At 35.9% G+C, this 13,480-nt stretch overlaps 1 protein-coding gene across 6 annotated transcripts in view; it reads right to left on the reverse strand.

Annotated features, from left to right (window-relative positions):
• Positions 1-10,645, reverse strand: part of EMB2788 (ribosome 60S biogenesis amino-terminal protein) — a 47,055-nt gene extending 36,410 nt beyond the window's left edge. For 5 of the 6 annotated variants that reach the window (XR_015968030.2, XM_008810966.6, XM_088702917.2 and 2 more), the window contains exons 1-5: positions 10,477-10,645; positions 9,189-10,305; positions 8,273-9,113; positions 2,537-3,032; positions 38-189 (exon numbers count right to left, since the gene is read on the reverse strand). Coding sequence is in view for 5 of the 6 variants with exons in the window: in XM_008810966.6 (XP_008809188.4) it covers positions 38-189; positions 2,537-3,032; positions 8,273-9,113; positions 9,189-10,305; positions 10,477-10,555 (2,685 nt within the window). In the remaining variant the exon portion in view is untranslated. The remainder of the gene's footprint in view (positions 1-37; positions 190-2,536; positions 3,033-8,272; positions 9,114-9,188; positions 10,306-10,476) is intronic. The other variant, XM_088702918.2, reaches the window with a different exon arrangement.
• Between the last annotated feature and the right edge of the window lie 2,835 nt (positions 10,646-13,480).

Here is a 13,480-nt window from a genome sequence, read left to right on the forward strand (position 1 = left end):
ATGGATAATAAGAAAGAATAAACAGAAAAATTCATACCTGAGACTGCAAAAGTAAGCTTAGTGTATTGCACACATATAAAGCAATCATGGATCTCTCATACAATCTAAAGGTGCCAGAATCCGACTCTAACAGCCTGAGGCATTTCTGTAGGATACAAACAACGAGAGGACTGAACCCAGGAGAATCATCTATAGCAAAATGATATGGTCAATTGAAATATTATAGTTAAACAGAAAGGTGTAATTCGTTGCATAATGAACACATAAACAAGAACAGACCTAGGTAAATATATATATGATTTAAACCTAAGATTAACTGAAAAGAAAGCAATATTGGTAACCAAATTAAATTGGAAACAGTACAGCTTACAACATATTGCAATCACAACAGGCATGCTCAGGTGGAAGAACACTCTTATGATTTAATATACTTTCCCTTCTACGCAAAGTTCCTGAGTGTGATTGTCAGAACCAGCATGATCACAAAGGATGTTGGATTATAACACCACAATATTTTGCAGTGGAAAATGTTTCCATATAATTTCAATTGGGATGTGAAAAATAATGGAGAACATGTCCAGGAATGAATTAATGCCCTTGGAAAAATGCATTCAGGGAGAAAAAAAAATGCATACATTATACTGATCTTTTTAACCAAGCCCTTTTCACAGCCACAGCCTTTCTACTTAAAGAAAGAAAGAAAGAAAGGAAAGGAAAGGAAAAGAAAGGAAAGGAAAAAATGAAGGAAAGACAAACAAATAAAATGCAACAAAACAAAAAACGACAGCCCATCATGATGATATGCAAGCAAACAAATCACATCTGCAGTAACTGACAATTCCACAGCTACAGGTGTATTACTCATCCTTTCTAGGTATTGCCAACAGCAAGATTTATCTATAGTTATACTAAAGCTGAAGGTTCTAGACAGCAAGATTTAAACATTAGGATGACAATTCTGGACCCACATTAAAAAAAAAAAATAGAATCAGGCATATGCGAATGCACATGTCGATGTAATCAGATTGCCGAAGTGGACTTGACTTTCCATAAAAACATTAGGCATGTTATTGTTTTTAAATTATTATTACTGGGCTCTGCTAGCAATGGGCAGTGATTTGGTTATTTAGGTCTTTCTTCAATATATTTTGCTCGAGTCTCGAGATAAGCTTCTGATCTCCTGCAGTCCAAGCATCAGGTCCCTTCTCAAGGACTCGATTAAGATGAGAGTGATAGCAGCTCTCATTACTTCTCACATGAGATATCTACTGAATGTCTAGCTCGATAAACAATGGACATAAGGAATTCCCATCATGTATACCAGGATAAGTGGTGAGAGCATCTGTAGATCTAAATAACTAGTTTTATAAGTCAACTGTGACATTTCTTTCATGGCATGATTTTACAAGCGGACCTATAAAAATGCGAAAGCATGACATAGTAATCACAGTTAAGTTGATTCTATCATCAGGACGTATAAACTGTAGATATATGATTCCTTCAAAAAAGCAACTCTATAGAATGAACAAAAAGAAAAAGGCATCTCTTTCTCAGATCTACCGATTAATTTATTATTGTATGCAATAGAAGGATGGAACAGAGAACCTCCTGCCAAAAAGGAAATCTACAGGGTACAGACCCGAGTGGAGACAGAAATTTTGCAATTTTCCATGCTTTTCAAATTTTTCACGCTTCTAAACTATTCCTAGATACTGATACTCTAAATATGCTTTCGTACAATATAATTCTTTTTAGTTGTGTGAGATTTTCATTAAAGTATGTTTGTGCATGATATGATTTAATTATTCTCCCTTCATCTTACTCTCCCTTGCTTTTTTTCAGTCCTCTATTGACATGTGTCTTCCATGTGTTTGCCCCTCATAAACACAACATAGGATACTTTTTTTTTTGAAACAATCTCCTTTTTAATTACTTGGTAAAATCTGTTCTTTAAAAATCGGTTCAACTTGTATCTTCAATTATTTAGCACAAATCCATGAACAATCAAAATATGAAAACACAAATTTAAATTAATAAAAAGAGACTTTTTTTGAATGTACAATGTGTTGAAGTATAACTGTGCAAATCATAGAATCTAAATCGAGAATTACAGTAAAATTTACTACTATTTGGGATAATGATATTAGATTCCTTGAAACTATGGAGTTTGTACCCACAATGACTTGTTAGCATTGCCAGCACCATCAACATCAACTTCTTGACCTTATTGTGGACTCTAAATCAACTGACGGTCATGTAGCAACCTAGGCCCAGGATTTCCTTGATTTGTATGTCATGATTAGCTTAAATAACTGGTTGTGGTTAGGCTTTGCTTTTGATTCCCTCATTAATCTCCATTTATACGTTTCATGTCTATAGGCGTGGACTCATACAGATGTCTAAAAATAACAGGCTGTCCCAGAAAAGCAAATGAGAAAGTAAATAAAAACTGTAGCATGTGTCTGTCTGTTTACAAGACGTTACTAGAAGTGCATGACAATATCTAGAAATATATTAGTTGTGAAGCACCATATACCTTTAGAGTCATCTAATCTAGAGATAAGCTTTTGCATATGATCCAAATACTTGTACAAGTTATTTCCAACCGTTGAAACAGAATCACAAAGAAACGATATGACAACAGCAGAGAAGTCATGAAACATTTCCGCTCCTTGAGTTTCCACAAAATACTTTCTTATGTTGTAACCAGGTAAGAAGAATAACCATGCATCAATCTCTGAGAAGTTTTGATCAAAAGCACCAGTGCTTATCATGGCTGCCCGTACCAATACATAAGCTTTACCTTTTACTCTTTTATCTTGTGAATATATCAAGACATTGATCAATGGCTGCAAGTGTTTGTACATCAAATCCGGGGTTCTTGCTGAACCACTGCTTCCTGGAGATTGTCCAACGAACTCAACTAATAAAGACAATAATGATTGTTGCTGATCAGTAGACAGAGTTAAAGGATTGATGGGTAGAATTTTGAAGAAGTCAAATGATCCCTCAAAAGCAACGGGCATTGTACACTGCAAAACAAACATGTGTGCATTAGTCATGCATGAATCTGAGTCACTTATGAATTATAATGCCTCTCTCATCAAGATGAAGGAAGCCTCATACTAACATACAGTGTTATAATGCCTTTCTCATGGAGATGGAAGTTTGGATGTCAATGTCAAATTCCATCAAAGTCTTGCATTAATTATCAAGACAGCAATTTAAGAGGGTTTTATTCAAGGATGCAACTTGGACTATATCTAGATTTCTTGTATAAAGTAGTGGATATATACATTCATTCAAGCCAGATGATCCAAGTTTCAGACTTACAAAAACAACTATTTGCTGTGTCATGTAGAAACATGGTCCATCCATATTAACTCAGTAAATTTTGAACCTTACCAGGAAGATAAACCCTTATAGAGTAGGTGATGTCTTATTTTTACATTGGACGATTCGTATATTTAATAAAGCTTCTCTCCTTCCCCCATGTATCTTTCTTGATTAGGGATCGAAATGAACTTCTATCATTTTGAGGCCTATCAGATCAAGCATCCTCTAGGACATGTTTGGACCAAAGCAATTCAGGTTTGAGTTGACTTAAGCCTGACCTAAACTCAAGGCCTGAAATGATTTGTGGCTGGCCAATCCTTGCCTGACCCAAGCCAGTCTCAGAAGCCTGAAATTTAATTATTGGAAAATATTCTCTCTTGTCCAATATATTTACTTTTTTATTAATCTCTCTCTAATGTTATTTAGAAATGCAATCATGAAGGACTTGAATATATACTTATGAAAAAGGATAAATGTGATTTTGTCTTTCCATAAAATTAATGCATATAACCAAGGTATACCTGGTATGGTTCCTCCTACTTCTATGACTATCTTAACAATCATAAGCTGCCATTAACTGTAGTTGTACTACTGCCTATTATCCTCAGAGCTTGATGGGGACATCAGAGCCCTTCATCCAGATGATCCTGAGCCCCCGGATTGAGTCAGACCCGTTTATTTGCATATTTATTTTATTATTTTATTTCTGGGCTTATTTGCATTCTAGGGTTTATTTGTGGTTTATTTTATTTCTGGGCTTATTTGCATTTTAGGGCTTATTTGTGGTTTATTTGTGTTATTTGTGGGTTTATTAGGATTTATTTCTGTGTAAGGGGGTTTATGCAAATTGTGTATTTGGGCCCTATATATAGGGAACTATTTTCATGATTAGGGTTTAATGAAGAATTAAGAAATTTTCTCCCCACGTATTCTCCTCCTCTCTTCTTCTCTTCTCCTTCTTCTCCTCCTCCTCCTCTTTCTCTTCTCCCTCTTCTTCTATTCTGATTTAAAATCCCACTGAAGTCTTCCTCCAGAATTGGTTCGGCATCAACTTGGTATCAGAGCAAGGCTGGTTTTGCCCCTGCTGCCAAAGCCCCGATCCATCTCCCGGCTACTTCTTCCAAACCGAGAGGAAAAAAAAAAAAAAAGAATCTCTCTCTCTCTCGGTTCAAACCAGAGGAAAAAGGAAACCCCTTTCCACCGCCCACCGCCCTAGTCATCCACTCCACCAAAATCCCACCCGAGACTTCATCTGTCTCTTCCCCTCGGTGCTCACCAGAAGAACACACACACACTTAAAAAAAAAAAGAAGGAAAAGAGAGCTGCCGGTTGTTGTGCTCACATACCCACCCTTGCACTTCTCAACATCGTGATCACCTATTGTCCTATCCACCCATCCGCTGTCACTCTCTTCACACACGTATCACATGCAAAAACATGCATATGCATGCACAAGCACACATGCATGCATGCACAAACACATAAACACCCAAAGAGGTTCTACATTGAGTATGTAAAGAAATAGAGGCTGGAAACACTCAGACCCTCTCCTACCATTCTCATCCCCATTTTTCAAGAGCTAAGTTATGCCACCAACATGGTTGCCCACTAAATCTACCACTAAAAGCAATGACATTCTCAAATTAGGATACTGACCTGTTGTGATTGTTGAAAGGATCTCCTTCTCCCTAAATTCTTAATCTCTTATCGGGCTTCAACCACCACCTCCCCTTCCCTGTATTATTACGCTCATACAATCAAGACTAGCTTGGACAAGCCTCAAGCCTCAGGAACTAGGTTCAGCCTCATAGTCATATCCATCATGAAAAATTAAATTCAGGCTTAAGGTAGGGCCAACCTTAACTAATTCTGGCTACGCCCATAAAATGGAATGTTAAACATGAGCACAAGTCATTTCCACAACTGCTCTTGATATTATCCAGAGAAAGAAGTTACATCCTTTCTGTTTATACATTAAGGTTTAGGACCTAGACACCTAGAAGATTTAAAATTCTTTTGTATGCATATGTGAATCTATACAAAAAATTGAATTTAGGCTTAAGCTATGGCCAACCTTAACAAACTTTGGCTAAGCCTATCAAATGGAAGGTTAAATTTGAGCACAGTTCATTTCCACCATTGCTCTTATACCACTACTCTTGATATTATACAAAGAAGGAAGCTTCAATCCTTTGTTTATACATTAAGGATTAGGCCAACACACCTAGAAGATATTAAATTCTCTTGTATGCATATACCGATGTATACATATTACATAATTCTGTACATGCAGACATCCATATGTATGCATATACATACCTGCATACATACATTTGTGTACAAAATGTGCACACATATATCTGTTTCATACATGCAAACACATGTATATACATACATACATGCAGGCATGCATACATATAGGGCTCGTTTGGTTCGCGGGAAGTATTTTTCCTCCTAGGAATATGATTCCTGGGAATCAGATTCCTAGGAAGAGGATACCTAGGAAAGTACTTTTGGCATGTTTGGTTAACCATGGGAAAGTGACAAATTTCCAAAGTGCTTATGTTTGGTTGACCATCCACTTTCCTAGGAAAGTTATGTATAATTCCTATTATGCCCTTAATAAAAATTAGGTCTTTAATGCCTCTTTAATGCTTCTTTAATGCTGAAGGGTCTTTTTGGGAAAAAATAAAAAAAGAGTGATTCCCACCTCATGGGAAAGTAACTTTCCCATGTTTCTCATGGGAAAGACTTTCCCATGAAATGTGGGAATCATATTCCCATGGGAATACAACTTTCCCATCTCTCTCCTTTGAAAACTCCAACCAAACAAGAGGCATTTCATTACTTTCCCGTTGACCACACTTTTCCCCCTCTTTTTCCTGCGAACCAAACGAGCCCATATAGATAAAGATCTGTGTATATGCAATCAGGTTTGGAAGCACTCCTATTATAAAGCCCATCTCATTCGCATAAAGAGTATCATAAGACGTGGTATGCCACCATATCTACTCAGACAATACCTTCGTGACACTAGGATCGATAGAGCATGCCATATGGCATCAAGACGGGGTCAAGACAGTATGGTATGATCAAGAGTTCAAACCACGATATGCATATATACATGTATGCATGCATATATGTATGTAGATATCCATAATAGATATAATAATATAATACAATATAATATGATATAATATAATATGATTTAATATAATATGATGTATTATAATATGACATAATATAATTTTGTATAATATAGTGCATAGTATAATGTAGTACAATATAGTATAGTACGGCATAGCATAACAAAATATATTAAGTATTATTTAATATAATATATAATACTATGTATGTATCCATGGTAAAATAAAATGTAATATAGTATGTATATGATCATATTTACACATGTATGTATATCTATGTATGTGCATATATTATATGTACATGCATGGGCGCATGTGCACACACAGGCACTAGCATCAGACACGTGTGATGCTTGTGAAAAAGCATCGAATATTGAGATCCATTAACTAAAACTTCTACCTCATTTGTTGTGTTATCTAGAAGGGGGCGGCAAAGCATCAATTTTTTCCTTTTCTTCTCATAACCTCTCGGTTGTGGTGTCTTCTCCCTCGGCATGATTTATGCATGCTGCTCCTCTCAGTTTCTTAGTTATGATAGTGCTAATCCTTGGATAGCATTCTAGCCAAGTTTTGTTTCTTCTTTTTTTGGATTATTAAAGCTGGTTTATTTAATTCCTTTTCCTATTTTTGAGTTTGCTTTTGTTTTTAATGCTAAAAAAGACAATCAGCTTAATCCTGGAGGGTTTTCTGTCTTTAGAGTCCCTAAATCATATCATGGTTTACATATACCAATTTAACATTTTTGGACCCTCTATAGTAATGCTATTTCTAGGGCAGTATTCTTGCTGAGTTTATCTTTTTTTTTCTTGGGACTCAAAGCCAATGTATTCTTTTTTCCGATGTGATGCACACTTTCATGTGATCTTGCGGTTCACACAAAAGCTATCAGCATTTTGTATGGCTGCAAAATCAAAATACTGAAGCTCCTTTTTTGTTATATTTATGGTAAGTTACTTTGTTCTTTTAAGTTACTCCTCGCATATATATCAACAATAAGTCTTAATCCTCACACATATATCAACAATAAGTCTTAATCCTCACAAATTTCAAAGATTATGGTAATTTGCTCCTCAGAGGTACCTTGGTTAAGTTGTTTGGAATTATTCTTTAGGTACATTTAAATTAAAGTGCTACTTAATGTGTGCAGCACTTGAAATCGAGTTTCTGTATGATACTCCAAAAATGCAAGCTGAGTGCTGCAACTTTTTTCCTGATGTAAGCAGGAATTTCATAAGTGTAGAGTCAAGCTGTGTCACATCAAGTGTCCAAACAGTCAACATTTCCAGATTCCTGAAAATTGGAGCATCCAAGTAGCACAGCTTCTCAAAATCCAACTATCTACAATTATGACAAACAAAAATATAGTACTTTCACATAAACAATCAATTGCTTTAGAGCAACTAAAATATCTATATATCATGACAAAGTAAGTCTTCCAAACAAAGAAATAAAGAATTTTCTGATAACAAGTCCATTTCCTCTTCCTCAGCATCTTCTAATCCAAGTTGCATATCATTTTTTATGATAACTATGGTAATTGGTGTAGTCAACCATGCCAAATTCTAAATAACTGCAAAAGATGGAATTGATAATGAATTAGATACCGGGCAAAAGGCTAAATAAACATTTCCATAACAAAATGGTAACAGGTGGCAAGTAATTTCCTATGTTTAAGAAAAGAGATAACAGCCAAACACTCCTAAGAACTCAAACAAGGCAGGTATATTACATAGAATGGGGTTATTAGATGAAAATCCAAAATTAGCAAATAACCAAGTCAAAGTAGTAACCAGATAGAACTTGAGAACATCAAGCAGTTTGGAGTGAAAAAATATTTCAGCATGCCCTGGTTCATCTGGGATTTTCGCCTGATGATTCAAGCCCCAGAGTTCAGCTATTATTGCTGTATGATCCTTCTCCACATCCATATTTTGCTTGTTATCTTCTTTCTGTTCATCAAGGGTATCATTGGTAGGTTCAGCATCAATCCCACCTATAACTATATCAATACTCTCACCAGGTGTATCAGATTTCAATTTCTTCACACCAACTACAGGCAAATCTGCAGATCTCTTTAGATTCCTCCCTGAAGTTTTAGAATGTCTGCAACATAGTGAACTAAGTGAAGAGAGTAATTTCAATAGAACTTGAGGATCAGGCAGCACTGCTCTGACCTCATCCTGAATGTACTGCTTTACAGACACCCACTTTTCAACCCCTGGTTCATCCATATGAGAGAAATTTTCATCTCCCAAACATCCATTAAGTTCAAAGCAACTGAAACCTGGAAGACCATGTAAGTTAGTAATCACTTCCCTAGAGCCATCTATTATTTTTCTCACATGCATGCTCTCTACCATGTCTTCAATTGCCTTGATAAGATTTTGCAGTGATTTGAGAGATTCCAAAATAAGTCTTAAAGTGCCATGCTGCACAAGAATGTCAGAGTGAAGCAAGCCCTTATTTATCACTGACCGAGTACATGCACGGGGAATTATGCACTTCAAGATACTCTGCAGTTCATTATCATTCACAGCTAGCAGATCATTGGAATGGGAAGCAACACCCATAATAGCAGTATCAGCATTTATCGAAGAAATCATGTCAGCTGCAAGAGAAACGGCAGCAAACCTGCAAAAAAATCTTTGAACAGACAAAAAAATGGTGCCAATAAAAGAGGTGCAAATTTCAGTAAAAAGAACTAACCACAAAGAAGATGGACGGGGCTCCAAATTGTATGGGAAATCATCCATGTATGCTGAGCATAGAGATGGCCTTTTTTTAACAATAGCCAACAGTAACTCCCTGTGATAATCAACTTCAGTGGCCTTCAACTTCTTCATGAGCGCCAACAGCCTCTTCTCATTGCCCTTTAAGTTCAAACCAGGCATCAACCCATTACTAGGGTCAGTACATACCAAAACCAAAACCTCATACGCAATATCTGCACCAGGGCCTGCCATAGAATTTCCTGAAATATAGCTCAACTGCTCGAGGGTGACACTTCCAAAGAGAACACTGCGGAGTCCCGGAGGAATGAGGGAGTGTTCGCTTAAAATTTTATCCCGGAGTGTGGATAGAATATAAACAACGGTCTCGGTGTCATCACTTCCAAGCCAACGGAGCACCCCGGAGTACATTTCCCTTTGCTGGATGATCCACCTCAACAGTCTAGGATTCCCAACCTCCAGGAATGAAAGGGCAAACCCAACAAAGGCCTGCCTTGTGGAACGATTTTTGCCATGCCTCACTTCTTTTCCTCCCTTCTTCTGAACACCTGAGAGCTTGGAAAGCACCGGAAGCTTAAAATCAAAAATTTTAGCAACCTCAGAAGCTAACCCCATCCCACGCTTAACAATCGAAGCCAAAAGAAATAGTGCAGCACTCTGGCGCCGAAGCTCTTGGCTATTCAGTTCAGTGTAAATATCATTCAATTTTGACTCAATTAACAAACGGGCAAAGCTGTCGAGACTTCTGCTGATCCCACCAGACGGTGACTTCCCATCCGGGTGTTCAAGGATCACTGACACCAATGACAATATATGGGTCATCCCAGGCTTCCCTTGGTGAAGTCTCCAAGCTTCTGCAAGCTCCAAGCATTTGGGCGATAACTCAACATACTCGCGTAAAATCTCGCAGCCAGAAACCCCCCTTAACAAATCAATAAACTCCTTCGAGGCTTCAGAATAAATTTTTACCTCCGGGGAGTGCAAGTTCTTTAATATTTCTGTAAGTTTTGGTCTGTACGAAGCTACAGTCGGAAAACTAGACCCCCAATCTCCTCCTAGTTCCTCATTTTCTTCTTCATGACTCTCTTCATCTTCTGATAAGCACCCAAAAAATCATTTTTTTGTTAGAAAAAAGAATTCAAACTGCTGGCACACAGTGGATAAAGACACATACGGATCATAGGTGGTCAAGTATTATGGAAGGGAAAAAGAGAGAGAGATTGCGAAAGGCATAAGCATCGAAGCGAGTTTTAGAAGAAGAAAACCTTGGGGGAGGTCGCCGGGTGCATCGAGAGGTGAGAGATGGTCGAGGTCCTCGTCGTGGATTCCCGCGTCGTCCTCCATTAGGGTTTGAGAGCACTTGCGCTTCCGATGAGAGAGAGGCCAACGGAGGCGGGGTTTTAGAAAAGTGTAGGGTTTTTAGCGCGGTGCTTTCCGACCATTCAGAACGGTCGAACCAAACAACGGTGAACCGCTATCATGTGAGCCGGATGGTCCGGTCTCTCGGTGTACGGTCCGGTCTTGTTCCACTTCATATTAATACGTCCTTCGTACTGGAATAAAAATGTAGATTGATGCAGAATCCGGCAAGGAACCCACCGCGCCGCCGATTCATAGAAAATAAAAAAATAATATCGATGAAGGAGATGCTTGGTTGATGCTCTCTTGTTTCTCTTGACTGCAGGAGCTTACTGTCAACCTATTTATCAGGTCATGCAACTTCGCTGGTCGAGCTGAACGGAAATTAAAAAAAAAAAAAAACATTTAGACACGTAAGAACTAAGAAATAGATTTTGATGATAGAAAATTTATAAAAGATGTACTATCTTTTACGGTAATTTTTTGATAAGTGGTGCATCTAGATCTCTGTGTAGCCCAATGAAGTTGTGCTTGCTATTATTATAAAAATTAGAATCAAAATGTTTATGCTTCCAAGGGTAAACAAGCAAAGTATATAATCTTGGTGCATGCATGATTTTGAAGGAGGCTCCTCCAAAAAATTTAATATGGGCACGTTTATTATGGGTTGAGAGAATACTTCTTTTGGAGGGCAAGATGAAGAAGATTCTTTTGGCTGCCATTTTTGTGGAAAATTTTTGTCGCCTTGAAACTAATAGCATTGGTATTGAAATTTTGCAAACCAAATATAATTTGAAAGATATAGATGACATTAAGAATCTTTTTAATAACGGAAGGTAGAGTGAATCCATCCTATCTTACATCCGTCGTAAGATTAAGCGATAAAATACCAATTAATTGCTAACTTAATTCATCAAATATTACAAAGGTCATGATGCCGATTCTATCCTCAATAGTTGTATTTAATTTATGCCTTCAAAATAAATTGATAAACAACAGCCCGCTTAACTTAACAAAATAAATACAGTTTTTCTTTTAAAGAAGTAAAGAGAAAGAAAGGACGATGTAATTTCACCATAGCATCGGAGATTAATCATTTCTTCCATGTAGGTTGTACTAAAAATTATCCCCATAAATTTTTATTGAAGCCCTACAATTATAGCATGCTTTATACCACCAACAGCATGAAATACCAGTTGCTTTCAAAATTGCTTTATATGAAAATTTTGCGCCCTATAAAAGAAATGGTAAGAAACCGTATAATTCCTGTATCAACATATTATAATGCTGCAATATTAAAACCACATTGTAAAAAATCTTTGTACATAAAGTTTTTATTTAAAAAATATTTATAGTTTTATGCTATAATGTACGAAATTTTTATCTCCCAAATAAACTAGCAAGAGAGATATGCATTGTCTGTAGGTTATACCTAAAAGCCGTTGCGATTTAGTTTTAGTAAAATTTTAGCTGCTTTCGCATTCGCATTTGCTTCCTACGATTATAATTAGAGTATTCAATATGTGCATCAATCTATAAATAAACTCAGATGATGATGATCCATAAATTCCATATTTGTGGAAAGCAATGTCAAAAAGTTTCCAGTTGTAACCTGTTCTGGTACTCTGCAATTTCTGAGACCCACAAATCTATATAATACCTTGATGCATAAGAGGTTGATACTAAATGCAAAGAAAAATATGAGAAAAATTTTGTTGTGCGGAATTCTAAAAAAAGAATCAAGCAGCCCATAAAAAAACATATGATAAAAGGTCATCGGAGAATTTATCTTATCTAAATTTTAACGGTGTCCAATTTGTAAAATTAGAAGAATTAATATAATAATTCTACATCAAAAAATTAAAAGAGCCGCAAATTCATGAATATTACATCATATCCATTTGTCAATATATAGTTCATTAATATATAAAAATGGATTTTTTTTTTCAACTAAGGAAGTAATTTTTTTTCAAGAAATAATCACAGCCTCATCTAACATGCAGAAAAATACACTCAAATCGCAATGAAAAAATATTTTTTCAAGTATATCTACATCAAAAATAGGAACTAACTCCAATTTTTTTCTTCTTTTTTCTTTATCCTAAAAGCATGGAAACATAAAATGTAAAATAATTTTCTTCAAAAAATTTTCCATCTTGTAGAAGAACAAATGCAAAATAAAGTCTCTCACATCTGCAAGATCATCCTGCAAAACAGAAGCATTTTTTTAAAATCAGAAGTTATAAATGTTTTAGCTAGGTTATAAGCATACAAAATTAAGTACGGACATGTTTATAACAAAGAAAAAAGCCATCTATTTGGGTATGTGTCTGCATAAGTTTTTTATACAACTAGTTAATATTTTGATCATTTAAATTTATATAAATGATATTATTTTTGATGCTACTAATGAACCTTTATGCCAAAACTTTGCTAAACTCATATAGAAAGAATTCGAGATAATCATGATGAGAAAACTCATATTTTTTTCTCAACTTCGAAATCAAAATCAACAAAAGTAAATATATATATATATATATATATATATATATATATAAAGAAGAAATTTGGCATAAAGAAGTTCAAGCACATTGGCATCCTGATGAGCTTTTCGTATAAACTAGATAAAGATGAGGATGATAAAAGTGTAGACTTAAAGCTCTATAAAAGTAAATAAAATTTAAACTTATCACTCTTTTTCTGTATTCTCACTTCATTGCTGACACTTTCGTCGTCATATTGTGATGCAAATAAAAGTGTTGGAAAATATTGGCACGGTATGTTTATTAACGATAATTGTATCGAGCATCAGCAAATTGCATCGGAATTTCTACCTTTTTTTCTGTAATGGTAAAGGTTTGAGCCTTAGTTGTTATCTTAAATTGTTTAATTTTTGGAGATAATACAGTG

The sequence above is a fragment of the Phoenix dactylifera genome, chromosome 8, assembly GCF_051530095.1.
Source record: "Phoenix dactylifera cultivar Ajwa chromosome 8, Ajwa_hap1_PhDact_Kaust_v1.1, whole genome shotgun sequence".
Classification (NCBI taxonomy): Eukaryota; Viridiplantae; Streptophyta; class Magnoliopsida; order Arecales; family Arecaceae; genus Phoenix; species Phoenix dactylifera.